The sequence below is a fragment of the Talpa occidentalis genome, unplaced genomic scaffold, assembly GCF_014898055.3.
Source record: "Talpa occidentalis isolate TD23 unplaced genomic scaffold, MPIMG_talOcc4v2.1 talOcc4.3, whole genome shotgun sequence".
Classification (NCBI taxonomy): domain Eukaryota; kingdom Metazoa; phylum Chordata; class Mammalia; order Eulipotyphla; family Talpidae; genus Talpa; species Talpa occidentalis.
The window spans coordinates 71,836,227-71,863,756 of NW_023603184.1; the positions used below are offsets into that span (position 1 = coordinate 71,836,227).

Below are 27,530 nucleotides of genomic sequence, written 5' to 3' on the forward strand. Positions count from 1 at the left end.
CTGAGTGAAATAAGTTAGATGGCAAAAGCTAAACACTTAATGATTTCATTCATATGTAAAATATAAAGAAACAAAGCAAAAGAATAAACAAAACAGAAGCAAACTCTTAGATACAGAGCATACATTGGTGGTTATTAGAGGGGAAGTGAGTTGGGGGTTGGTGAAATGGGTAAGAGGGGTTAACTCCCTGTAGATGGATGGAAAGGAGATTTTTGATGGTAATCAAGATAGAGTATATACAATGAAATAAAATTCCATACAGCTGAAATTTATATAATGTTATAAACCAATGTTACTTCAATAAAAATTTTTAAGTAAACTAATATGGTTTCATTAGTGAAAGTTCCATTTTGTCCTTTTTCAAACTTGGTCAATTATATAACAGTCTCTTCATTAAATTTAAAATTTTATTTATTCATACATTGCACATATAATAAATTTGCATTCTGTATTTAATAACTCCAATATCTATGTTTTGGGAAACTTAATTTTTTTATTATTATTTCTGTAGACTCTTACTCATGGTGGCTTTTTTTCCTAATGTATGTGGAATTTTGTGTCAGCCACATATTGTTAATCTTAATTTGTAGTAATTCCTAGTGAACTTACGTGGATGGCTTTCCTCCAGAGAATATATGCATTTTCTTTTACTGGGTATGCATAGGGAGGGAATTGTTGAGCATTTCTAATCTGGTACCCCTTTTGGTGTAATTTTCAGAAGGTGTCCTAGAATTGTACTTCTCAAAGAAAACTGTTTTTCCTTTGCTTCTTTTTCTTCTGTATTTCTCCAGTTTTCTTTAAGAAGTACTAAGTTTCTGACTTTATGCTGCCTGAACTAAAATTCCAGTACTACCACTTACTATTGTGTGACCATGAGCAAGTTACCTAACTTCTCTGTGCTTTACTTTCCTCTTCTGTGAAGTGGATATTGAAAATAATTCCTCTCCTTTATGGCTGTTATGAAGAATTATTGAATTTGTCAGAATAAAATGCTTGCAACAGTACCTGGCCCAGAGGAAGCACTCTAAAGGAGCTTATACTTAATCTGGGTATTGACATGTGCCTTCATGACAGTTGAAGGCTTACTCATTTGGTTTTAGTTCATTGAACTTGTTTTAAAAATGAATCTTTAGAATTTCCTCTATTCTCTTTCAAGGTAAGCAGATTTAAAAGTATGTTTGTTATAGTTTTTCTAGACTCTAGTTGAGCTTTTTGTAATTTACCCAGAATATAGTTAAAAAGACATTTATTTATCCAGACCCTAGTTATATGGACTGACAGGGAGGAGAATCCCAAAATAGGTTCAAGATTTTTCCAGAGGTCTTGGGTCCTTTGAAAATTTTATTTTCTCCAGGAATAGGAAAAGGTAAATACATAGAAATACAGGGCTGCTTTGTTCTAGTCTCTCTTTACAGGCATGGCCATAAGCCCCATTTCATGCTCCAATGGAAGCCCTCCCTAAACTGCTCTGACAACTTCTTTTTTTATATTCCCCATACAATTGCAACCCCCCTTATTTTGACCCCAATCGCTCCTTTCCCCGCCCCCCCCCCAATAGTGTGTCCCTGGTTCATAGTTGTTTGTTGATTTTGATTTTTTCTTTCTTATAGTTATACTTTTTCCTGGTCCCTTATTTAGGATTTCTAGATTCCTGCTATAAGTGAGACCATCCGGTATTTTTCTTTTTCCTTCTGGCTTATTTCGCTGAGCATGATCCCTTCCAGCTCCATCCATGTTGCTATAAATTGCATGTGTTTATTTTTTTTGATTGCTGAACAACTTTTTTTCTTTTAAGATTTATTTATTTATGCATACAAGAACCGGGACACAGGCCAGATGTGCAGCAGGGTGAAAGGATTCACCAGAGTCAGAGTGAGGAACAGAACAGGCAGACTGACTGAAATACACTGCTGAGGGGCTCAGAGAGCAAGACAAGAGAGGTCTGCCATGCCATGTAGGTATCTCCCTGGCTGGCTGGGATCGAACCCGTGCTGCAGAGGCTGCAGACAGCCTTAACAGCTCTGAGCTCAACTGCCTGCACCACCAGGGAGGCCCTGTTCTGACAACTCTTCATGAAAATGGCTACTCTCTTCTTTCCCCTACTGGTTGTGTAGGGAAACATATGTATCATTTGCAACATATGTATTCATTTTACTTCTCATTCAACCTTATAGCCTTGATACTTAGAAGCTCTGAATAATGTTCATTAAATGTATGCATGCATGGATGAATGAATGGAAAAGTCAATGGAGGAAAGGACATATGAGCTCTTTCTGTGATTTAAAGATGAAACTTCCCCCAAAACTTTCAACATGCTAAATTTTCACAAGCCAATTGCTAAATATCTTTTAAAGATAACAAGGTAACTGGTTGAACAAAATGCAAAAGCAGTATAATTGGCTGTTTCAGGGGAGCAAAACCAAGATTAAGAAGAGGTGAGTCAGAGATATATTATTTTTTGAAGTCCTCTGTACTATCTGATTTTTAACCATGTACCATTTGATTTTTTTTAACTTTGCATAACTTGGTTAAAATTGCAGTATTTAAAAACAAAGATTAGTCTGTTTTGGACCTCCTGTAAGTCAAGAGCAGCCTGCAGGACTTTTGAACTCATAGGGTTTAAGTACAGTCCTTTTTTTTTCTTTTAATTTTGTGCTCAGAGTCCTAATTACCAAAGAGTTGTTGACCCAAACCCAAGTTGACAAATAAATAGAACCTTGAACTTTAGAAAGACCGTTCCAATGGACCGCGACTAGACTGACCAGGCCTGAAAGCAGCCATAAAGGCACTAACTGCATCAGTTAACTCCATGGTTTTCAAGGAGATTTCTTGCTGATAAAACTTCTCTTTGTATACATTTCTCTTCTGAATCCTGTGGAGATGAAAATTGACATCCATTGTCATATTCTACCAAAAGAATGGCCAGATCTAAAAAAGGTAATGGTGATTAATTTGTTCAATTATTTCTGGAGATTCTCTAAGGTTTTTCAATATCTCTCTATAAACCTTTACCTTCGTTTGGGAACTAGGGATTAAGTTAAGTTTATCTGCTTTGGGAGGGGCAATTGAAAATTATTTGTTAGATCTGGTATGATAGTTTTTTTTTAAATGACTTTTATATTTATTTTGAAAGAACATTGGGTCAAAGCAGCAGTGATGTTTCAAATTCTTTTTTTCCTTTCAAATGAAGTATACTTTAAAATTTCCAGACAATTTAATCCAGGAAGTTTTACTTCCATTTAAATCATATATTCAGTTGTGGGGAATATATGTGCCAACTACAGAACTTAAAGTTACAGTTTCAAGTAAGAGACTCTCAAAAAATGGAATGTGATACGTTTCCAGGACTTCTAAAACCTATCTCCTTTCCAAAATGTTTAAAATAAGTTTGAAAAGCATCAAGAGATAGCTTTGTGGAATTTTTCTTAATCTATTTTCGGATACTGTCTGAAATCTTTCCTTTTTGATGTACTTTAAGCTGTAAATCCTTGTTATGAAGAATGAGGGAGCAGGAACATCCAAAAAAAAAAAAAAAAAAAAACCTGGAGGAAATGTCATAAAGTCTTTGCACAATGAATGTCTCCAAAGAGCATGTTCTATGTTTCTCTAAAGATGGAAATTTCCTCGTCATTAAGAACGTTTGAATGAATACTAAAAGAGGAAAATAGGGAACATGAAAGAAATTTAAAATTGACTTGAGTTTTGTTCAGACTAGGTATCAGGTTTTACCCAATCTTCTGCCTTCTTTTGTAGTTTCACACCTCTGATAATATTTCATCAAGTGATTAAAAATGAAGTAACCTGAACTCTAATTAAAATGTGATTCATTGTATAAATAGATGAAACCATTTTCCTCTCATAGCTGTCTGTTGAAGAAATGTTAAGCTAACATGTTTCTTTATCCATTGGTATCTTAGGTAATTTGGGTGGTATACATTATTATAGATCGAAAAATATAAATGATGCTGACCCATCTTTGAAAGGATTCCCTAATACAGCTAACAGTAAAGCTAAACCTATCACACTAAACTCTACAAAAGGAATCTGGGTTTTTTTATTTTTAAATATATTTTTTACATCATTGTTCATTTTTAAACAATGTTTGCTTTCCTCTCTACCCCCCCTCAGGTGTAGTCCCCATAGAATTTCCTTCACTAATGCATGCCTAGAGGGGAACTTGCTATTCTGAATGCTGTTTTCCTAGTCATAGCTTATTAAAGTATAGATGCCACTTCATAATGCTAGTGATTTTATGAAGGGAATTCACCAGAGCTTTTTAATTCATAAAGCACGTCATGGGAATATGTCTGGTTTGTTTGAAAGCTATATTCAGTTTCTTACTACTTATGGTGTTTGCTAATATTTGCCTGATAAATGATACACTGATTAAGTTAATCAATTAATAGGTAGTGTGGAAGGAACAGACTATATTCCCAAATCTCAGAGTTTTAGAAAAATCCAAATTTAGGGATTTTTTTTTTATTTTATAATAGCCCTTTACCTAGCCCATAAAATTATGTTAACTTTATCATTATAGCTTTTCTTCTTGAGTCTCAACAAACACCCAGAAAATGCTTTGGAAACTACCATGGGGTCTATACCCTGCCCACCTATACTATCACATGAGAGAGCCAGTATGACCCTCCCTCCAAGAAAGTGTCACAGCAGCAGGGCCTCAAAGCTCTATGGCATCTACCTCCTTGTCCACACAAGGATTTGACCCTAGGAGAGCAAACCGGTCATAGTTAAGTGGCTCTTTCATCATGAGTGGAGGGTTTTTCAATTCCTCCTACAGACACGTGTATTATGCAAGGAAGAGCTTGGCTGTTTTATCCCTTCTTGTTGAATTCTCAGTGTGAGAGTCATACTTAAATCCAAGGTTCAGAAACCCCCAAACTGATGTAAACCAACATCCACAAGAGAATACTTTGTTTCTGGAGAACATACGCTCAGACTCCTTGGGAAGGATGGTCATCTTTCCACTAAACCTATGGGATATTCCCTGTGGGTATCTGAAGCTGTTTTTCTTGAGTCTCAAAGAAACTGCAAAGTACAAAGGTCTCTTTCATATGCCCTCAGCCTCTCCACCTGGAAGACCCATCATAGCCTGAAAAATTATCTTTTCTTTGCTGAGGACAGAAAACCTTGTACCAGTATTCTGTGCCAAAACTTTACCTCCCGTTACCAATTTCCCACTCCCAAGCCTGCCTCCAATTTAAGCAGAGAACAAGTAACTGAGAGCTGACAAGTTCTAGGTGCCTCACTTAGTGCAAGGTTCTAAAGGCATTGTTATAACTTCTTAGGAAACTGAGGAATTCAGAGCAAGGGGAGGCTATAGCCATAAATGTGAGCACTGGGCCTTCCCACATACATGTTCTGCTTGCTCTTTACCCCACTCCCCTACCTATCTACTAGTAGCCCCCCCAAAAAAGAAAGGGTATTTTGTCCTGATAAACCTGGCTTTAATCTAGCAGACTCGCATGCTGCGAGCAGATAGCTAATACACAAAAAGAACAATGATGATAGTATTCATAATCCCCATACTTACAGGGATATATAGGCATACATATACAAAAATATACACTCATATACATATATATACAGATACATGATTTGATTTAAAGAAAACCTTATGAAGCCTTAACCCTGCTTGACAAAAGTACTTGAGATTCAGAAATAAGCCTATAATCCCAGAGCTACATGGTACCATGGTGGCCTCTCCATAGCACCACTACCAGGTCCACTTTTTAAAACAGAACATTATGTTTTTACATATTTTTATAATTAACATATAACACTGTATGAGATATCAATGTGTTTATTTAAAACATTTTATACTGCAATTTGATGACTAATACTTTGATTAATTATTACCTTTATCAAATCATATAGTTATCATTTCTTTTTGGTATTCAGAAAATTAAGATATTAAGCAACTTTGAGATACATTATCATTGACTCTAGTCCCTATGTTGTATATTAGAACAATAGAACTTATTTATTTACTAGTTGCAAATTTGTAGACTTAAACAATAGCCTCAACTCTCCCACTGTCAGTCCTTGGTAACTGCCATTCTACTTTTTGTTCTCAAGTTCAGAGAACTGGTCCAGTAGAGTATCACTGCTGTATTGGACAGCCATGTTTCTCTCTCCTCCCTGGTGCCTCCCTAGACACCAGCCTGCTCCCTGACTCATCACTTATAGGTAAACACACTGAGGGCTCACCAGAGATTCACTGGAACCAGGCTTCCAACCCAAGGTCAAACAATTGGATAGGTTAGGCAGTAGAAATTTCCATTTGAGTGCAGGCAAGCCAATGATGAAAAAAACTAGCAGCAAACAGTTCTGTGTTTTTCAAGAGCCTCCCACTTAGTAAGAGAAATAAAAAGACATAAATGGTACTGGAATCCTTTTCCCTCTCCCCCCACTTCTAGTCTAAACAGAGTGAAGTAAATATTAACATGGCAATAGTTAATAGCAGACAGTCCCTTGTCCTTATATAGTTCAATTATTATAGCCAGTTTTCCTTTATCTTTGAATACTTTCTTAGTGGGTAAAACATTATTTCAAAACATTAGTCACGATTTTTTTCTCCCCAATTTTTCAAACCTTTCAGTTAAAGAGTAAAAAAATAAGCCAGCAGTAGTTTTATGTCAGAAGACGAAGCCCCTTTGGAAGAACTAACATCTTTTTTCAACCTGCCTTTCCTTATTAAATATTAATATACACAACTCAATAACCTTGACCTCCTTATGCAATGAAGAGATAGAAAAGCAGAATCAACAGCCTGGGTTGATGATTAACTAATGATTACAGAGAACTGGGATTTGAGAAAACTTCTCACTTTCACTTGTTAATAACTATAGTCAGAGTTACAGTTAAGGTCCTTTGGGGATGAAAATCCAAAGTGGAAAGAAAATGAATTCAAGGCACACTTGATTAAGGTGTTTCTAATGAATAGGGATACACACTCTCTCCTGTCACAAATAGAAGATTGTGGCCCAAGAAACCAGTATGTCAGCTGTTTTATACCAGTTTCATACCCACATTGATAATTAGGTTTCAGCTTTTCCTACAGCAAGACTTTATTGATTTCTTACAATATACCTAATAGCAGGGTTCACAGATATTCTTCTTATTTCAAATAGAGGAAGAATTCTGGTCTTTACATAAAACTATAAATTTATGCCTTCTTTCACTAGCAAGGCTATCACTGTACCTAATGGCTATAAATTTTTGGAATAAAATGCCAGATGTAACTTGACTTTTAAACAAGATTTCTGAGGAGATAGGTATAGTTTCATCTCCCAGGAGGTTCATTATTCACCACATGAAAGTGTGAAGTCCCCAAGACATTAAGAATGTCATTCAACTCATCAACCTTTTTTATACCCATTTCAGAAACACATTTCTTATATGGAGGAGTGAATTCCCTTGGATGTTTTTAATTTGTCATGCCCCAAAATGCCAATGGGGGGCCTCCCCGGTGGCGCAGCGGTTGAGCGCGGGGTTGTGAAGCTGCCCACAGCCTCTGCAGCACCCATTTGATCCCCAGCTGCTCCCCGGCCACCGGAGGAGGGTCCCACGGGTGTGCAGACCTCTCCTGCCACCCGCTGCTCCCCTCAGCAGTGTACTTCGGTCCTTCTGCCTGCTCTGCTCTCCGCTCTGGCTCTGGTGAATTCTCTCACCCTCCCCCGCTTCTGACTGTGCCCAGTGCTTATATAAATAAATAAATAAATAAATAAATCTTTAAAAAAAAAATGCCAATGGGATGCTGGCCACTGTCAGTCAAATATTTTCAGACTGTCTATGCCTCTGACCAAAATCACTCCCAGCATCACAGATTTCAGAGTCCAGTATTGGCTGAACCTAAGATGAGAGTGAGGGACTATGTAGAGCCCAGCCTTGGAATAGAATGAAGTTGCCCCAAATAGATCAGAGGTTTATGGAAAGTACAAAGTGTTCAAATGGTATACTTTCCATGAAAGGGGAAGAAGGAACACAGACTGACAGTGGGCTCTTTCCTTCATTGCACTCCTAGTATCTGCCCCCAGGGCATGATTTATCCTACAACTTAAGGATATCATAAGTTATCGCCACTATGCCACATCCACTACCATCACCATCATGGGTACCATTACTGCCACCAAACTCAATGACATAATCATCACCACTCCACCGGTGCCATAACCACCACCACAATCATCATTTTGCCACCACCATGGCATCACCATCACTATTAATATTGATGGAGTCCTTTCTACAGCAAAATCTGGTATATATAGATTTCCATACATTATCTCAGTTAATTCCCATAAAACCCTTTGTCACAACTACTGTTAGCTTCATTTTGCACATGAAGATTGACTTCAAGATGTTGTTACTCCAACAAAATCAAGTATCTTGTATGTGGTCTGTCACAAGTGCCAATATCCACCTGTTCTGCCTCCCTCTACCTCTCTGCCCTTCCCCAAATGGAATACTTCTCTACCCTGCTAACTTATGGGTTACAACTCCTTAGAGAATTAAGAAAAAGTATAAAAGAGTGAGGAAGAAAGGAATAGAGGAAGGAAATAAAACCTTTTTTCTACCTTAAAGGTAAGATTTTAATGGCAAGTTTCCAGTTTGAGAGAGAGTTTAAGTTTACACTAAAATGTAACCAATTGAAACCTTTTTAATCCAGTATATATCTCTGAGTAGCTTTGTCTAGAATAAAAAAGGGGAAAGTACAAGCACTGAATGCATGAAAGGAGAAAGGGGAGACATAAAAAAAGAAGAAATTGAGTGCAGAGAGGAGAGGCTGGTGCCTCTGGTTGATAACTTCCCTTGCAGGCCCATGAACCAGGTCCTCTAATGTTACTTAGCAGGAGAGAGGTGATTTCCAGAGCTAATATGATTATTCAGAGATAGAACTCAAGAACAAATGTTATGCACAGGTAAAATAACGTTAGTATAGATTAAGTCAAATCTTAGGAAGTTTGTCAACTCATCTACCACCACTACTGATGAGAGCTGCAATGAGGTCTTCACATTGCTTTTTCCAGCCTCCACGCCTTCCCTTCTTATATCACACTTTGAGGGCCACCACTTTGGAATATGAAATTCCTGAACACTGTAAGTGCCTCTCTAGTCTTACCCCAGACTTTTCAACCTCACTCCCCCAATACCACCTGACCCAAGTTGTACATCAGTACCTTCCTCCAAGCTCCACTCTCTCACAGGTCTTACACACAATCACAGCCCTTCAATTACTTGCTCACCCCAGCCTCAACCTTTCAAGTCTACACCTGTCCATCACTTTTACATTCTTTGTCTTAGTAAGACAACTCATGGATGGGATTCCATGAAGATTTGAGGAATGAATAAATGAAAGAATAAATGAAAGAAGATTTTAAAACTTAGAGTTACACAAGTCACATACAGCAGTGTTCTTAGGCAGAGGCTTTCAAAAATGTCTATTCATGATCTCCAAGAAGAAACATTTTATAGTGTGCATTAGTACAAGCATTCATATACACATAATGAAAACAAAAGTCTCAGGAAACTTATAATTAGTACGGGGAGGCATACTATTCCATTCCATTCCATCTCATACCTTTCTATTCCATTCCAGTCTATTCCTTTATTCTCTTAGCTTGAGTTTTCCAGGAAGCAGACCCTGAAACAAGGATTCCAATACAAGTAGTTTACTTTGGAGGTGATCCCAGAAACACCAGTAGATTGAGGAGGTGATACAAGAAAAGAAGGCAGTCAATGAAAGTGTAGAAAGGGTACCTTCACCTCAGAGTCATCCCACCTACAGCCTGAGGGGTGGGGAAACCAGTGTCTTCAGAGTATTTATATACAAATGCAAATATACCAAATCAAATGTACCAATGGTTGAGAGCAGTTGAGCAGAGGGATGGGGACACTAATTTCCTGGTACATCTGACCAGGTAAAAGAACTTGATTAAAGCTGGTTTCAGTGGCAAAAGAGAAGCTCTGATTTAAAAAAAAAAAAAAAAAAGAGGTGGTGCTAGTAGTCGAAAAGGGGCTGGTGTGCCCAGAAGTGTTAAGAGGAGAGAATATGGGTGGGACACTAGCAGCATATGCTACACATACTATTTTATGTTTTCAGACTATCTGGGTCACTATCCAAGAAACTGATTTCATGATCTACTCATGACTTGTGACCCAAAATTTGAAGAGCTTTGTTCTCCGAGCACATTTTCTAGAGTGGTCCTTATTGTGGTCCAGTTTACTCCTTAGTGGTCTGTGAAATGATTTTAGCTGGTACATGAACAAATATTTTTTAATGTTAATTCTTACTTTTTGATTAGTAGAATAGGTAGAACTAGCACTTCTATGTATGGATTTTCTTCCTGAATAAATACATTTAAGAAAAGAAAGTAAAATGGTTTAAAATGAAATATTAATACATGGCATTAGGAAAAAATGGTAAGGTGATGCTTGAATGAAGGGAACTCACGATCCTTTCCCAAGGATGCCCCTCTCCTGCAGTCCTCTCTGCTTTGCTCTACATTTAGACTCTGCTTCTCCCTCTTGCAGAGATTCGGCTATGGAGGCTGGGTGCAGCTCCAACACCATTGCAAGGTAAGTTTCTCCCAAAACTAGGAACATATCTAGGACCCAGAGACATGCTGAGCCTCTGAGACTTTCCTACAGGCCTCCAAGGAGCTCAACTCTTCTGCCCTGTTACCCTGTTACCAACTATGTGGTGGGCCGGACAACACTGCTGAGATTTCTCAAAATTAAAGGAAAAATGGGGGTAACTTTGAAGAGTAGTATTTAGAAAGATAAAATTGGAATTTGAGAAGCCATTAAGAAATCTTTATTTTTATCCTAGAAGCAATTTTAGCATTTATTGCTCTGCCTCAAGGAAGTGACCCAGCCCTCTTCACAGGTTATTACAGTATATTAAGGACAACCAAATAAATGAAGCAGTTTAGATTTGAGCACAGGCTGGAGATATTAAACACTGGAGACAAAGGGGAGAAGAAGGCACTGTTATTAAGGGCTGAGTTTGAAAGGGAGAAAAGCGAGAAGAGAAAGGCTTGGGGCAAAGCATTCTGCAAATAATGAGATGTGAGCATGAGCTGGTAGCCTGGACCTGAGGTCAGGTCTAACTTCATTTTCAGAAGCATCATATGCCCTCATGGAGTTGGATGGAACCATTTTTAAATTCCAGCCATAACACAGATATGACTAAGGTGGGCCCTGGAGGACCTACAGTCTGAGAAGATGCAGTTACAGTTTGAGGGGTAAGACAGTGCAGTGTGAGAAGGCTAGGACTGCATTTGTACCAGGTGCTAAGGGGCAAAGATTTGGGCTTGGAATCAGAGAATCAGAGAGGACCTGCGGGAGGAAGCTGAGCTAAGGCATGGAGATGTTAAACATATGCGTACCCAGAGCTCAAGCACCCAACTATGTCTGGTACCAACATTTATCAAAGTGTGGTCCCTGTATCAGCAAGTTCAGCTTCACCTGGAAAAGCTGGGAAAATGCAAATTTTGGCACCTCACCCCACAACTACCAAATCAGGAACGTTGAGGGTTTTGACAAGCCTTACGGTGATTCTAGTTATCACGCAAGTTTGATAACTGCTAGCTTCTATATTCCTTCACTTACTCACTGATTTTTAGTGACACTTGTTTATGCCAGGCCCAGCACTCTAAACACTGGGAATACATTGGTAAACAAAACAGACATATACTTGCCCTAATAATGTTCAAATTCTATGGGGAGACAAACAAACATCATCACTTTAAAGAATGAAATAAAAAACTGTGATGTTTTGGGAATGACTGGAAATGATTCTTTGGGGCTGGTTGCTGGAAACTAGCTAAGACTTGAAGGACTGGAAAGAAAAGCATGGAAGAGTGGGAACAGCAATTACAAGGCCACCAAGTGAGAAAGAACTGTGTTTAAGAAACTGAAAGAAAGGCAATGTGGCTAACATGTCCAGGTGCTCCTTTACTTATGATGGGGTTACGTCCTGATAAACACATTGTAAGTTGAAAATATCCTAAGGCCTCCCCAGTGGCGCAGCGGGTTGAGCGTAGCACCTGTTCGATTCCCAGCTGACCAGGGAGATACCCACATGGCGCAGCAGACCTCTCCTGCCTTGCCCACTTGTCCCCTCAGCTGTGTCTTCAGTCCATCTGCCTTCCTGTTCTTCTCCCCACTCTGTCTCTAGCTAATCCTCTCACCCTCTGGCCTGTACCCCTGTTCTTGTATAAATAAATAGATCTAAAAAAAATCCTCAGCCAAATATGAGTTCAATATATCTAACCTACCAAATATGAAGCTTAACCTATCCTACCTTAAACATGCTCAGAACACTTGTGTTAGGATACAGTACAGCAATTACCTTGAGTAAGAAATGCTAGAGACAGAGATGATTTTTTGTAGATTTGTAGATATGATGAGATGCAAAAACACAAAACACAACATCCACAGAACTCTGGCAACACAGTACACTTTAGAATATCAGTTGTTTGCTCTTTTGATGGCGAAGCTCCCGGCCTCTGCCCAGCATCACAAGAGTGTCGTACCAAATATTGCTAGTCTGGGGGAAATATCAAAACTCAAAATTTGAAGTATGGTTTCTATTGAAGGTGCATCACCTTCCCAATACTGTAAAGTCAATCCATCACAAGGACTGCCTGTAGTGAAAGGGGGAGATAGAAGGAAATGAAGCTAGTGAGGTAGGAAGGACCTAGATCATAAGGGAACTGGGAAGACAAGATAAAGGGTGTTGACTTTGTTCAAGACACAATTCTTTGGATGGTCTTAATGGCTGAGGATACAGGAAGGCAAGACTATGGGGAGCAAAGAGGTAGGAAGGAGCTGGAGAGGTGGGCAGAAGTCTCATTAGAGAGGTCTTAGAAGAGGGGTTTGAGCCTTTGTGCTTGATCCTAAAGGCATTGGGGGATCATTAAAGAGTTTAAACATCTGAATCTCTGGGATGGCTGGTTCTCACCTTAATCAAAGAGTGCCCAGTAAGTGCCAATTTAAACCCGGTGCTCCCCTGCTCCCATTAAAGAGCTAGGGAGCTGGTGATCTAAGCTGGTCTCTAGTCTCCTCAAGGGAGAGAGCAATATGAGGGAAGGTGATTATAAGGCTACACAGAAGCCCCAAAAGCAGGGATGGAAGCCTGTGAATTTTCCATGTCCCAGGATGCAGTTTATAGTTCGATCCTGAACTTGAATGACCTTCATTTCACTTGGTTTTCATGTTAAGAGACTGCATAAATTTAACAGCAAACAAATCTCCAAAAAAGAAAATATTTCCAGTCATAATTACCAACCTACATATTTTCAGCAAAATTGAATACAATGGTAGTTTAATAGAAGAAAACAGTGACACTCTCCTTCTGTCACCCTAAAAACCAAAACAAAGCAAAGCAAAACAAAACAGAATAAAAACTGTATTTTTCATAATTATAGTGGTCAGAGATTCTAGTCCCTGCAGAACAAATGCAAATTTTTAAAACATGCAAATTAGGCATAGAGCAAGGAGAAATCTGGTATTTGGTGGTTGAAATTTCTCTTTATTCTCCTACTTTCCTTTGATGAACAAATATTTTCTGTCCTCCATGACTGATTTACCTCAGAGATTCCTGTTTTCCAAAAGATATTTCCAAAACATTTCTCTGGTCTGCCCTACTTGTTTCTCTTCTTTCCCTTTGGTTTTTTAAAACCTCTGAATAAATAGAAGGTTTTTTTGCCATGTAAAATCCTTGTTCAGAACTGGAAAGTATCATTTAAAAAATAATAATTTTTTTAAATTAAATTTTAAAGCATTTGCACTTTGATTAAACATTTAAAAGAGTATAGGTAACAAGCCAGCTTGTATGGCCTCCTCTCCAGAGCTGCATGGGGTAGAGGTGGAATTGAGTATTGATGGCAAGAACACCTGAGAGTGTTTCAAAGGTTACCCAGGAAGGTAAACATGGGGTCTATTTCAAATCTGTAGGTCAGAAGCATCTGAAATATCTACTGACTATTTTTCAGTCACTTGAGAACATGCACATTATTTGCATCACACTTAGCATTTGCATGCACACTATCTTGTGTGATCTCCAATCACTGGGTTCCTGCTCTCAAAATTAATTCCCTCTCATTGGGGAAATACAAATAATGATCATTTTTTGCTATCTGAACAACAGAGACAACATATAGTAAGGAAGAGCAGGTGAGGTGGAAAGTCCCAAAGCAAGGAGCAATTTTCTTGACGGTAAGAATCATGGAAATTAGGTGTTTATAGCAGCACTATTTACAATAGCTAAGCTTTGGAAACAACCCAAATGCCCAAACATAGATGACTGGATCAAGAAGATGTGGTAATATATACACCATGGAATATTACTCAGCATTCAAAAAAGATAAACACATGCCATTTGCAGCAACATGGATGTTGCTGGAAGGGATCATGCTCAGTGAAATAAGCCAGAAAGAAAAAGAAAAATACCGGATGGTCTCACTCATAGTAGGAATCTAGAAAACCTAAATAAGGGACCAGGAAAAAGAGTAACTATAAGAAAGAAAAAATCAGAATCAACAAACAACTATAAACCAGAGACACTCTATGGAGAGGATGGGGAAAGGAGGGGTTGGGGTCAAAATAAGGGGGGTGCAATTGTATGGGGAATATAAAAATAAAAAAATATATAAATAAATTAATTAAATAAATAAATCTTGGAACTTAGGGCTAGTGGTCATTTAGTCTGGTGCCCAATAGTGAGTCATAATATCAGTACAGTGAGTTAGGAAAACTTTAACAATAAAATAGAAAAGCCCATAAGGTAATACATGTCTATAGCAGTGTATATTGTTTCACAAAACTTTTCTCAGTTTGTATAGATACATATGAATGTATTGGGTCACAGGAAAAATGGTTCTTTTTATTGGAATAACAGTGGTTTATAACATTATATGGTTTTATAAATCCACATCTGTATATGCTATAGAATGCTCACCAACAAAAGTCCAGCTTTCATTTATCACCATATGAATCAGCCATGTTACCCAATTTACCTACCCTTTTCCACCTTTAGAAAATATATTTCTCAATGTGGAATCACAGCCCAGATATACTGAAAGTCATCTCATCCAGTGCTCTCATTTCATGTTTTTATTTTTAATGTTAATTTTTTACTACTTAAGCAACATTTGAATAAATTCTCCTTTTAAATTGTAAGCAATTGAAGATAAAGCTCCAGTTCCTTTTTATCAGCAACCCCATTTTAAAAGTAATTTTTATTCCCAGTTTGGTGGATTTCTAAGACCTCTTCCTATTATTTCACTTATTTATACATGCACCCATAGAAACATATAGTGTTATTTAACATGTTTACATAAATTTGTCAACTAAGTCAATCACATTACAAACAGAAAATATTTAAATGACACACTTAAGTTGGACAACATTTAGAAGAGTTAATAAAGAATCCATCTATAAAGCTATGGGCATGTTGTAGGGTAAATGGAAGTGATCAGGTTTTTTTCTGTCCTCTCACCATTGGCATTAATGATTGAAACCTATTGTCTTACACACGTGCCTGATGGCAGCACCTGGAGCATGGTGTGGGCAGTGTGGGTGGGCGCACCTGTGCTGGGAGACTGAGCATATAAGGGCAGCAGTAGAGAACAGAGGCGCATGGCGACAGAGGACTGTGGGGCAGAGTACAGTAGAGACCAGCAGAGAGACCATGAGAGCGCGCCAGAGAGCCCAGAAAGAGTAAAGATTCTCCTGGGGCTAGGAGACCAGCCAGGTTCCTGGCCCCCAGGCCTCTCTGCCTGCCCTGTACCTGGTTACCTCACTACAAATGGTGTAGAAAGATCGTCAAAAGCCTGAAAAAGGTACCAAGGGCTCCAGAACTCCTCCTTTAGCTGTCTGCCTGGATCATAGAAAACCTGCTCTGTCACGGCACTACACATGTGATGAAGCTGCAGCAGTAGGAGGGGTTAGTTAGATTATGCAGGGTCTTAATAAGCCTTACTGGTTAAGCAGTTTGGATTGTACCTTTAAGGCAATGAAGATCCACTAAGAGTTTTAAGTGCACCGGTAGCAATATCTGACACAGGGCCTTAAAAATTTACTCAAGCTGATTGGGGACGACTGGGTTTACAGGAGAGTAAGAACAAAGTGAAATACTGAGTTTGAAAATGCAGTAGCAGGTATTTAAAATAGCAGTCATATTTAAATTTATTTGGTGACAGCATTAGAAGTGAAAGTTAAGAATCAGAAGTGTCAATAGGTTAAGTTAGGACTCCAAGAATCAGATTCTGAGATGGAGATTGGCATGCAGAAGGTTTTTCAGGAAGTGTTCTTAGAATGACTACTTCCTTCAAGTGGAAAGAAGAAAAGGAAGTGGGACAGAACAGAGGGTAATGTTGAGCTTTGATGTCTCAGTGGAGGCTTCAGGTATCCCTGCAGGAGTTCTAAAGCTAACCTTCAGAGTTGCCCCTAGTTGGGGAAGGACGGTAAAGAAGAGAGGGGCCTTTCTGTCACCTTATCAGTAAGTCATTAGAAGTGAGCTGCCCTAAAAATGAAGCAGGACCTTGAGGAAGGTGACACTCTCTTCAGCCAAGGCAGTCCCCATAGGGGCTGACAGCCAAGGGCTGTCTGTGACAGCAGTCCCAGAAACTAGGAGAATATGTCCTTTATTCCTGAAGGGGGATCTGGGTGGCACGTCACACCATCCTGCAAAGGGATGATGTGACTTAGACATGACTTACAGTAAGGTCTCAATTTATAACTAGACTCTTAAGGTGCTAGGAGGATAAGTGGTTTACACATTGGATCCAAGTCTCCTGACCCCATCAGTACCAGGATTACTCTGATATGGCAACATGCTGCTCTGGCTTTAGAAAATACTACAGTAGTATTTGAAATGGGCTATCTGTGTAGTGATGGTTACATGAAGAAATCTTTATTTAAATTTTTTCTTTTCAGAGTTCAGAAAAAAATGTTTCTGGATTGAGTAAGTAAGAGCAGTTAGCTCTAATTACTTGGCTCTTGGTTTAGTTTAAGATCTTGGTTGATAATGAGGTCAACAGTAAAAACAGAACTTAAGAGACCCTCCAAGTCCTTGCCCAGCAGCAAGTGCTGACCCCCGAAGCATATTTATAGCCCTGCGGGGATACTGATTCCCAAATGTAAAGCAAGAAGGATTAGGAATTGATTCTTTACAGAGGTTGTCAGGTCCCAAAATTCAAGCTGAATAAAACCAAGAGAATTAGGAAGCTATTACAGGAGCACAGCTGCTTGGTGGCTCAGAGAGTTCCACTGAGAGTTGCTGTCACTCATCTTCCTTACCATGGTTCCAGCTTGCAGAGAAGAAAGTTTACTGAGTCTAATTCTCCCACCACCCCAAGATTAGACACTTTAGGAAATTACAGTAATTAACCTTTGTCTAACAAGATAAATACCAATTACCAAATACCAGACTGGTGGGTTAGAAAATGTCTTTGTAAACCTGGGTTCTTATCCTAGCTTGATACCCACTAAGCTTTACACCATCATACCACATGGGCTCATTGGTAAAGGCAAGAATTGAACTAAATGATTCATAATACTTTAACATGCTCTGTTTTGTCTGGAAGGGAAGCTTATTCATGCCCCTACCAGAGAAACCCAGTTTCCACCTTTGTTGTTGATAATCATAGATTGAGCATGCTCTCTGACCTGATGCTCGATTCTTTACAAGCATTCTATTATTGAATCTTCTATATCATGCAGTGTTCATAGCTGCAAACAATAGAGTCCACTCTACTTAGTTTAATTAGAATAGCAGCTCACAGACTTCTCAAGAGGTCCCGAGGTCATGCTCAGAGGCTGTGCCAACGTGCACAAAACCAGCCATAGCTGGAGAGGCAGCTTTTAGTAAAGAGACAGTGCTGCTGCTCCTGGACACAGCAGGAAGCTCAGACATAGCTACTGAGATTGGAGTCCAAAGCATTGCCAGCTCTTCTACAGCCATGTCTGACACCTCCAACAACATACTTGCCAAAAGGTGGGTACTGTATAGTTCCTGCTTCCTCATGATGCTTGCTTCCAAATCAAAGTTATTTACACCTGGGGCCTCTAATTGTCAAAACCTGGAGTGCATACCAGTACCCTTGCTACAAGCTTCCCAAGTTCTCTTGGGAAAGTGAATTCTGGATTCTCCCTCAGGAAGATTAATCATAACATGAAAATTTTTTCACATATAGAAAGTGTTCCTAGGATGCTGGGTGGCCACAGGCATGACCAATGATTCACATTTACAGATAGGAAAAATGAGGCTTAAATTTAGAAGGTCCATATAATTTAGCCAGTTATACTGCTAGAAATTCAATGAAACCCAGGTGTATCAAAATGCTAAGACTGTTCTTCAGCACTCTGTTATGCTGGTTATTTTATGGTGATTGAGCATCCCTATTAGCAAGCAAAAAAAAAAAGAAACCTCTCACTTGCCAAATAAAAGTTTGCTTCCTGATTGTTTTCCTCTTTCATCATCATCCCTTTCTACTCCTTTCTTTGTCTGGCTGGTATCATCAGGATTTTTGGTTGCAAGCAAAAGCGCCAACAACTGTTTAAGCAGGAAAAGAATTTGTTGAAAATATTTTAAACCCTAAAGAATGACAAAATGCCTAGGAAATCACACTCATAAAATATGCAGGACTGAAGGGAAGTCAGGCAATTGAAATGAAAGCAAAGACCACATCATAGGAACAGCCTGGCTAGCAAGCACTTGCCTCCCAGCTGGACACTGGACACTGCCACCAACACCACTGCCAGTGGACACAGCACATGGTCACTGCTGGAATCACTGGCAGAATAAATTCAACTGTTGCTGTTTTTGCATCACTTCCTCTTGACTCACTACCAAGCACTGACTGGCCAAATGAAGGGCAAGAAGAACAAGTATTAGGAGGATTCCACCACTCAGAGGTTAAGGCCTTTTGTTAGCACATGCCCAGATGGGTATCACATAGAGCCCAAAGGCAATCTTGAGGTCCTGAACCACCCCCAGATAGTATATACTCTCAAAGCAGAGAGGCTTTAGGAAACAACCTCATCCTTAGTTAACCAGACATCAATTATAACTAGTACTAACATATGTCATGGGTTATCTCGTTTCATGTTCCTAAGACCTCTGTAAGTCATATTATTATTCTTACTTCAAAGATGTTCAAAATGATAAATTGGGAAACTAAACCTGACAAGGCTGATTTCCTGGGCCTCTCTCAGAACATTTTCCTTTTCTCTAAGAATCACTAACTTGGGGCCTCCCTGATGGCACAAGGGGTTAAGCACAGCACTACGAAGCTATCCGCAGCCTCTGCAGCATGAGTTCGATCCCCAGCCAGTCAGGGAGAAATCCACATGGCAAGGCAGACCTCTCCTGTCTCGCCCTCTGCTCCCCTCAGCAGTGTATTTTAGTCAGTCTGCCTGTTCTGTTCCCCTCTCTGTCTCGGGTGAATTCTCTCACCCCCTGCACCTCTGGTCTGTACCCCAGCTCTTGTATGCATAAATAAATAAATCTTTAAAAAAAATCACTAACTTGGGTGCTCAATAGAGACCCCTGATTTATTTTGTACAAACATTTAATTTGGCCCCCCTGCACTGATAATATCCACAGAGGTACACAGGGAGACATGACGCCTGGTATGAGCCAGCAGCTCAGAACCAAATTTCATACATGCCATAGACTATTTTACTTCATTGCCTGCCTCCTACTGCAGGTTTGACATTAGTGGGCTTTGCTCTGTTTCACAAATCATTTACTCTCACTCTCTACCTGTTGCTTCTCTGTAAAATAAGAGGACTGGACTAGATGCTCTACCTCAAGCTTGTAATTCTGAAATAACATCGATCTAGAGTTTTTAATACTCTAAGTTTTGTAGCCAGCAGTTCAAATTAGCAAGACGACCAGCCATCCTCAGTGATGTGGCCTCATCAGCTATGACCAGGACATAGTTCTATCCATGTCCAGCCACTAACACCCACAGAGCATACCCTTTTAAGTCCAGGCCAATATTAAGGCAAGAGGATGAAAGCTAGGTTCAGATAGGTGAGCAGATTTTTATTTCTGTGAGGTTTGAGTAAAAAACCATAAAGACGTTAGGCGAGAAATGGCTTCCAAAGCAAGCTGAAGTCTCATTTTGCTGATGTGAGTTTTCTGCCACAGGGAGAAGCAAAGATGCTGAAAGATGGAAAGGTTTTCAGAGTTGTACAAGAAAACTGCTGGGATCCAGAAGTCCGCCTTAGAGAAATGGACCAAACAGGTACTTAGGATGAGAAATTCTACCAATGTTTGCATGTGATATAAAAGTAACGCTTGCCCCTAAAGTTTGTTAACCACTTTACATGATTTTATGTGATGGGAATTTCTCTCTTTTATTAAATTTGTTCATTTTTAAAATTGAGGTAACATTAGGATCCTCCCCATCAGGTATCACCACCATAGTGCACCCACCACCAAATCACCCATATGGAGTGGGAATTTCTGATTACCTTTTTTCCCAAGGCCAGGATGTTCCAACTTCACCAAGAAAGGGCTGGAATCTTCCACTACAAAGCATTTGGATTACTTTTTAAAAATTAAATATAAAATCTGTTTTAAGTTGAAATGTTATAAGTAATATTTTATTATTGAGTTTTTATGTTCAAATATATTTACTTATTATAGTCAATTAAAACAGTAAAAAATAGAAGTCACAGATTAAGAATGCCAAAATTATTTGTTTAGTCAGATTTTTTAAAAGATTTATTTGATTTATTTATGCATACAAGAGCTGGGATGTAGACCAGAGATGCTTGGGGGGGTGGGGTGGAGGGGGTTGGACAGGACGGGCAGCGAGGATTCACCAGAGACAGAGTAGGAAACAGAACAGGCACGCTGACTGAAATTCACTGCTGAGGGGAGCTGTACCATGTGGGTAGCTCCTTGGCTGGGGATCAAACTCATGCTGCAGTGGCTACGAATTGCTTCATAGTTCTAAGACTTAACCCCTTGCGCTACCAGAGAGGTCCTGTTTAGTTAGATTTAGAATTCAATTTCTTTCATAGTTTCTCTCCATGCACAGTACCCAGAACATCCACACGACACATAAGTGGTGGAAAGGAGGGCAGCTTAAGAGAATGTTAATCATGTAATCTCAAGATACACCACAATGAAACTAATCCAGACATTTGAAATAAGAGAATTGGGAAGTTTTTGTTTCAAAGCTGAATTGCTAGAAATTTCTAAGAACAACTTGTGTTCCTTATTTTGTGCTTAAAAATCAAATCCCAGGCCTCCCTGGTGGCGCAGCGGTTGAGCGCTGGGTTGCGAAGCTGCCCGCAGCCTCTGCAACGCCGGTTCAATCCCCGGCTGCTCCCCGGCCACCAGAGGAGGGTCCCACATGGCGCACAGACCTCTCCTGCCGCCCGCTGCTCCCCTCAGCAGTGTACTTCGGTCCTTCTGCCTGCTCTGCTCCCCGCTCTGGCTCTGGTGAATTCTCTCACCCTCCTGCACTTCTGACTGTGCCCAGTGCTTGTATAAATAAATAAATAAATCTTTAAAAAAAAAAATCAAATTCCGACAATTTAAAAGAATTTGAAAGACTATCTAAAATATAGCATGATAGCTATGTTGTGCTTTGATGTATTACCATCTGGCTGATGGCCCCCAAGGCGTGGCACCCAGCCTCCAGGTCCATAGCTGTGATAGGGAACTCGGCGCTAGCACACTGTCAGTCTAAATTTTGGCGTCACTGGTCTAGATTTAAACCAGAAAACAAACATTTCATGCACACAAATAAAAGAGCAGCTTAGACTCACCAGCTTCCTAACCAAAGAAAAATGTGTAAGAAATGCAAATATATACAGAGAGATGTCAGGATAGGTTTTATCCAAGGGCTGCACAAAATGAGTTAACCTATCAGTCCAAAATGAAGAAGTGGTCTCTAGCATGTTAGAACTTGGTGTAGGATACTTTTGGCCAAATATTGCCTTGTAGATTTTTTTTCCATAATTAAAAGTATATTTAAATGGCTTTCACACTGAATTTTGCAGCAAGCCTAACGCATACACTGTAGTTCATTTCACAGAACATAATGTATATGGCCCTATTCTAGAAATTCGCAGGGATGGGACGAGAGCTGGAGAGAGGGTGAACTTCCCATATATAAAGAAAAGAGCAAGGTTTTGCTCTTAACTGTGAAGCCCAAACAAGACACATCCTCTCAAGGAAATACTCAGTGGAAATACTCACATAACTGGTATCAGAGGCATTGCTCAAGACTGAAGTTGTGTTGCAGTGTGTCTTCCTGGGTTTTGTTGTGTGTTTCATTCCATAGCTATCCTTGAGAGAATAGTTATCACTTACCCTCACTGACAAATTCCTTAATGCACTATTCTCAGCACCTATTATGTAATAATTCACTTAATCCCTATAGCATCCTTAGGAAGTAGCATCTGCTATTATGCCCATTTCACAGGTGAACAAACTGAGCAACAGAGATTAAGCAATTTTCCCCAAGATCACACAGTGTTTTGGAGGTGGAACCATGATTTAAACCTAGGCCATCTACCAGTAAGAGCATAACAGCTACATCCTACTGCCTCTGTGGACATGGAAAAATAAAATGATGAAGGGCTCAACACAGAAGATGGCAATCCATGCTATATTCATGGAGAGGGAAATGTAATTGGCAGTTCCTAGGTCACTTCATCATAAGATCCAACACAAAGCTCAGAAAGATTAAAACAATAACAAGGAGCTAGTTTTTTTTTTTTAATATGCAACATTCTCACTGGTGTAAGATGATATTTCACTGTAGTTTTGATTTGCATTACAAGTGATGCTGAACATTTTTTTATATGCCTGTTGGCCATTTGCATTTCCTCTTCAGAGAAGTTCCTTTTTAACACTTCTGCCCATTTTTTGACTGGATTATTTACTTTGTTTTGTTGAGACGCTTCAGCTCTTTGTAGATTTTTGTGATCAATCCTTTATCATTAGTGTTGTGTGCAAAAATTTTCTCCCAGTCTGTGGGGTGTCTGTTTGTTTTGGTTACTGTCTCTTTTGCTGTACAGAGCTCTTTAATTTGACGTAGTCCCAGCTGTTTATCTTTGCCTTCACTATCACTGCTTTGGGTGATGAGTCTTTAAAGATGTTGCTGAGGTATATGTCATGTAGTGTTTAGCCTATATTTCCGTCTATATATTTTATTGTTTCAGGTCTTATGTCTAGTTCTTTAATCCATTTTGGGTTGGTTTTTGTGCATGGTGTGAGGTACTAGTCAAGCTTCATTCTTTTGCATGTAGCAACCCAGTGAGAATGGCACATATTAAAAAAACTAGCTACAACAAATGTTATAGGGCAGCCCCGATATTGAACGGGTTGCCTGGCTGTGGGTCCTCACATGCGCGGTTAAAAGGGACTTATTAATACTCCACTACAGGCATACACAAAAGGTTAATAAAAGGTTTATTTACAAGGGAAAAGGAAATAAGGAAAATGTACAACTCAGGGAGAAAATAGGGAAATAGGGCCTCCCCGGTGGCACAGCGGTTGAGCGCTGGGTTGCGAAGCTGCCGGAAGCCTCTGCAGCGCTGGTTCGATCCCTGGAGGAGGGTCCCACATGGCGCGCAGACCTCTCCTGCCGCCCGCTGCTCCCCTCAGCAGTGTACTTCGGTCCTTCTGCCTGCTCTGCTCCCCGCTCTGGCTCTGGTGAATTCTCTCACCCTCACACGCTTCTGACTGTACCCAGTGCTTGTATAAATAAAATAAAAATAAATCTTAAAAAAAAAAATAGTCTTAAAAAAAAAAAAAGAAAATAGGAAAATAAAGTCTTTAATGCGTCCTACCCTATCTGCCGACCTAGAAACCCAAAAAGCACTCTCAGAGCTGGCCGGACGCTGCGAGCTGGTGGAGAGCCAAAATGGGGGAACCACCTCCAAAGCCCACGTGTCTGGCTTTATACCAACCTGGCTGCTTAACCCCACCCTCAGGTCCCAGCCACCTTCCCTTTGGTGGTGATGGGATTTGGAGTTCCCAGTGTCTTTGGCTTTGGCCTAGGGTGGGGGTGGAGTTCACAAAGCCTGTATGGAATTAGCTTTAGGACATCCTTTTCCCCCTAACGCAAATACTAGCAAGGATGTGGAGAAAAAAGGAACTCTCCTGACCTGCTGGTGGGAGTGCAAACTGGTCCAACCACTATGAAAGCTGTATGGAGATTCCTCAGCCTGCTAAAGATGGAGCTTCCATATAATCCAGCAATTCCACTCCTAGGTATTTACCTAAAGGACACAGAATCATTAATTCAAAAGGGCACCTGCACCCCTATGTTTATAGCAGCACTATTTACAATAGCTAAGTTTTGGAAACAACCCAAATGCCCAAAAATAGATGACTGGATCAAGAAGATGTGGTACATATACACAATGGAATATTACTCAGCAATCAAAAAAGATAAACTCATGCAATTTGCAGCAACATGGATGGCGCTGGAAGGGATCATGCTCAGCAAAATAAGCCAGAAAGAAAAAGAAAAATACCAGCTATTCTCACTCATAGCAGGAATTTAGAAAACCTAAATAAGGGACCAGGAAAAAGACTAATTATAATAAAGTAAAAATAAAAATCAGGGCCTCCCCGGTGGCGCAGCGGTTGAGCGCTGGGTTGCGAAGCTGCCCGCGGCCTCTGCGGTGCCGGTTCGATCCCCGGCTGCTCCCCGGCCCGATCCCCGGCTGCTCCCCGGCCACCAGAGGAGGGTCCCACATGGCGTGCAGACCTCTCCTGCCGCCCGCTGCTCCCCTCAGCAGTGTACTTCCGTCCTTCTGCCTGCTCTGCTCCCCGCTCTGGCTCTGGTGAATTCTCTCACCCTCCCGCGCTTCTGACTGTACCCAGTGCATGTATAAACAAGAACGAACGAACGAACGAACGAACGAAAGAAAGAAAACATGCCTCTATAAAAAATAAATAAATAAATAAATAAAATAAAAATCAATAAGCATCTAATAACCAGAGACCCACTTGGGGGGTGGGGCAGGGAGGAGGGATTATGGTCAAAATAAGGAGGGTGGGAATTGTATGGGGAATATAACCAAGATGAAAATGCATACATTGCACAAAAATGAAAAATGATGTAAAAATATATAAAATTAAATTAAATTAAAATTAAAATTGAGAAAAAAATAATAAATAACAATGAGATGATTTTTCTGTCAGGTTCTCCTAAGCCCTCAAATAGGCTGAGTTAATATTGAAGCAAGTTATGGAACGGACCAGGAAGGTCAGAACTGGTGAGATATCCAGGCCTACTGAAGGCCGCATGGTTGCTCAGGGCTCTCGTGTAAGACTAAGCTGCCCCAAGAGGTGTTGTGGGGCTGCATTTCACCCACTCACATTTTACCCTCTCTCTCAATATCCCTATAGGGTAGGCATTGTTGTACTTAGTGTTGCCTGGGGGAGGGGGGGAGAGACGGATTAAGTGGTGTGCTCAGGGTCACACAGCTGGTGAATGACAGCTAGGATTGTAGTTATTTGTTGCTCTCATTTCACCACAAAAGCTTTTCCCAAACCTCCCGCAGGACAAAAATCACCTGCTGTGCTTGTCTAGTTTTTTGTTTTTTTTTTCCCCAAGCCTCATCCACTGAATCAAAATTTCCAAAGGAGGAGGGCATAAAAATTTGTTTTTATAAATTATCCTCTCAACTTTCAATGAGCCAGCAAGTCTAGGGAACAATTGTGATTCTGTCAGACCCCCTTTTAAAAAATATAAACTCTAACTGGGTTGTACTTTTTTTTTCCCCTCTCTGTTTCCAGAAACCAAAGAATATGTACCCAAACCAACCAACACACAAATAATTCAATTTAGTATATATGACATGTGGTAACAATTAATGGCCACAGGGTTGTTGGGAAGGAGCAAGATTGGAGAGAAGTCTCAAACCAACCCTTTTAAATCACATGATCTTAGATCTAATCTATAAAATGGAGAAAAAAATGGAGTAATACATGTGGAAGTATTTATGTAAAATGTAAAGATTTTACAATTGAAAGGTACTCATTGGTATCAAAGAACTTAAATACTCTCATGACAATGTTTAACACTAGTCTCTAATCAAAAGCTGTAGTCTCTAATACCCACTCAACACTGCTTTCATTTATTAGGTATGGTATATTCAACGTAACAAGCACTGCTCAGGACACTGGGGAGATGGCTTGGTTAAAGACTTATGTGGTGGTTGTATCAAATAAGGGAAGGCACCCAATAAACAAGTTAGCACAGTTATGACAGACTGTAGTAAGTATTTTTGAAAGGAAAGAAACAGAATAATGGGAGCATGGCTAGAATTGGGGGATGGCTGTTCTAAGTTCACATTTGAATCGAGACTTGACAGTAAAAAGGAGACCATCCTCCGATGAAGAGCCAAAAGAACATTCCAAGTGGAATAACATTGCAAAGGTCCTGGGGAAGGAATGACCTCCAAAGAACATGCAGGAGACCAACAAAAAATTATGTGACCCCTAGAAAGAACTGTATGGGCCCCTATAAAATCTGTTCAAGTCCAGATTTTACTCTAAGTATAATGGCACATCCTTAGAAGTTTTGAGCAAGAGAATGACTTTATCTAAGTTTTAACACATTACTGACTTCTGAGTGGAAAACAAAATATTGGAGGATAAGAATGATGGTAGATGATGAACTTGGAGGCTTCTCCAGTGGTCCAGATAAGAGACACTGATGGCTTGGACCAGGTAGTGGCAGCATGTGAGGTGATGGGGTGGATGAAAGGAACTGGAGTGGAGCTAAATAGGACTTGTTTATGGTTGCATTGAGGCAAAGAGGGCCACCCTCAGTTTGGCAGCATCTCTCCCAATATCACAAACCCAGGAACTTGAAGACAAGAGATTCTAAGTCCCCTATATACTGGATTCTGAAGTCAAACTCAGGGTCATATTCTGGGCATTCCAAACAGTGGGACTCCATCCAGGCTTGCTAAGCAGTTAAATTAAATTAAAAGGGCAGTAGGAAAGTGACTTCAAAATACATTCAATCATGCATGACTGAAATATAAAAAGGTCTGAAAGAACTGATGGGGGAGCATCTTGCTTAAATAAAACTTCATAAGAAGGAGGGTAAAAAATACCCTTGAAATTCGAGTTAATTAGTTTTTCTGGAATAATGTCATGTTTGTCCAGCCTTTACCTCTCCCCCTAGAAACTGAGGCTGAGGGATGAGGGAGGCCTGGGACAGAGTTCCTAAAAGAAGGAGAAGAAGGGGGTTTGATGGAGACTTGCTGGGCTCCTTGTTCAGGGAAATTCAGGAGAGTCCAGACCACTCTCATCAGGTTTGCCTCTCTTTGTATCTGTATCTAGGAGTGACGGTGCAAGCCCTTTCCACAGTTCCTGTCATGTTTAGCTACTGGGTGAGTGCGAAACCTTAAAACTATATCTTTGGTGGGAAAAGCCTCAGTTCTACTTCCCTCACAAGTAGACAGATGCCTCCTTATCCTCCCCAAATCTTCTTCCTTTTAGAAATTAGTGG

At 39.9% G+C, this 27,530-nt stretch overlaps 1 protein-coding gene across 1 annotated transcript in view; it reads left to right on the forward strand.

Moving 5' to 3' along the window:
* Positions 1–2,763: 2,763 nt before the first annotated feature.
* The window catches only part of ACMSD (aminocarboxymuconate semialdehyde decarboxylase), a 71,350-nt gene continuing 46,583 nt past the window's right edge, over positions 2,764–27,530 (forward strand). The window contains exons 1-4 of the mRNA XM_037523267.2: positions 2,764–2,937; positions 10,549–10,593; positions 20,180–20,276; positions 27,362–27,411. Of these exons, the coding sequence (XP_037379164.1) occupies positions 2,881–2,937; positions 10,549–10,593; positions 20,180–20,276; positions 27,362–27,411 (249 nt within the window). The 5' untranslated portion in view covers positions 2,764–2,880. The remainder of the gene's footprint in view (positions 2,938–10,548; positions 10,594–20,179; positions 20,277–27,361; positions 27,412–27,530) is intronic.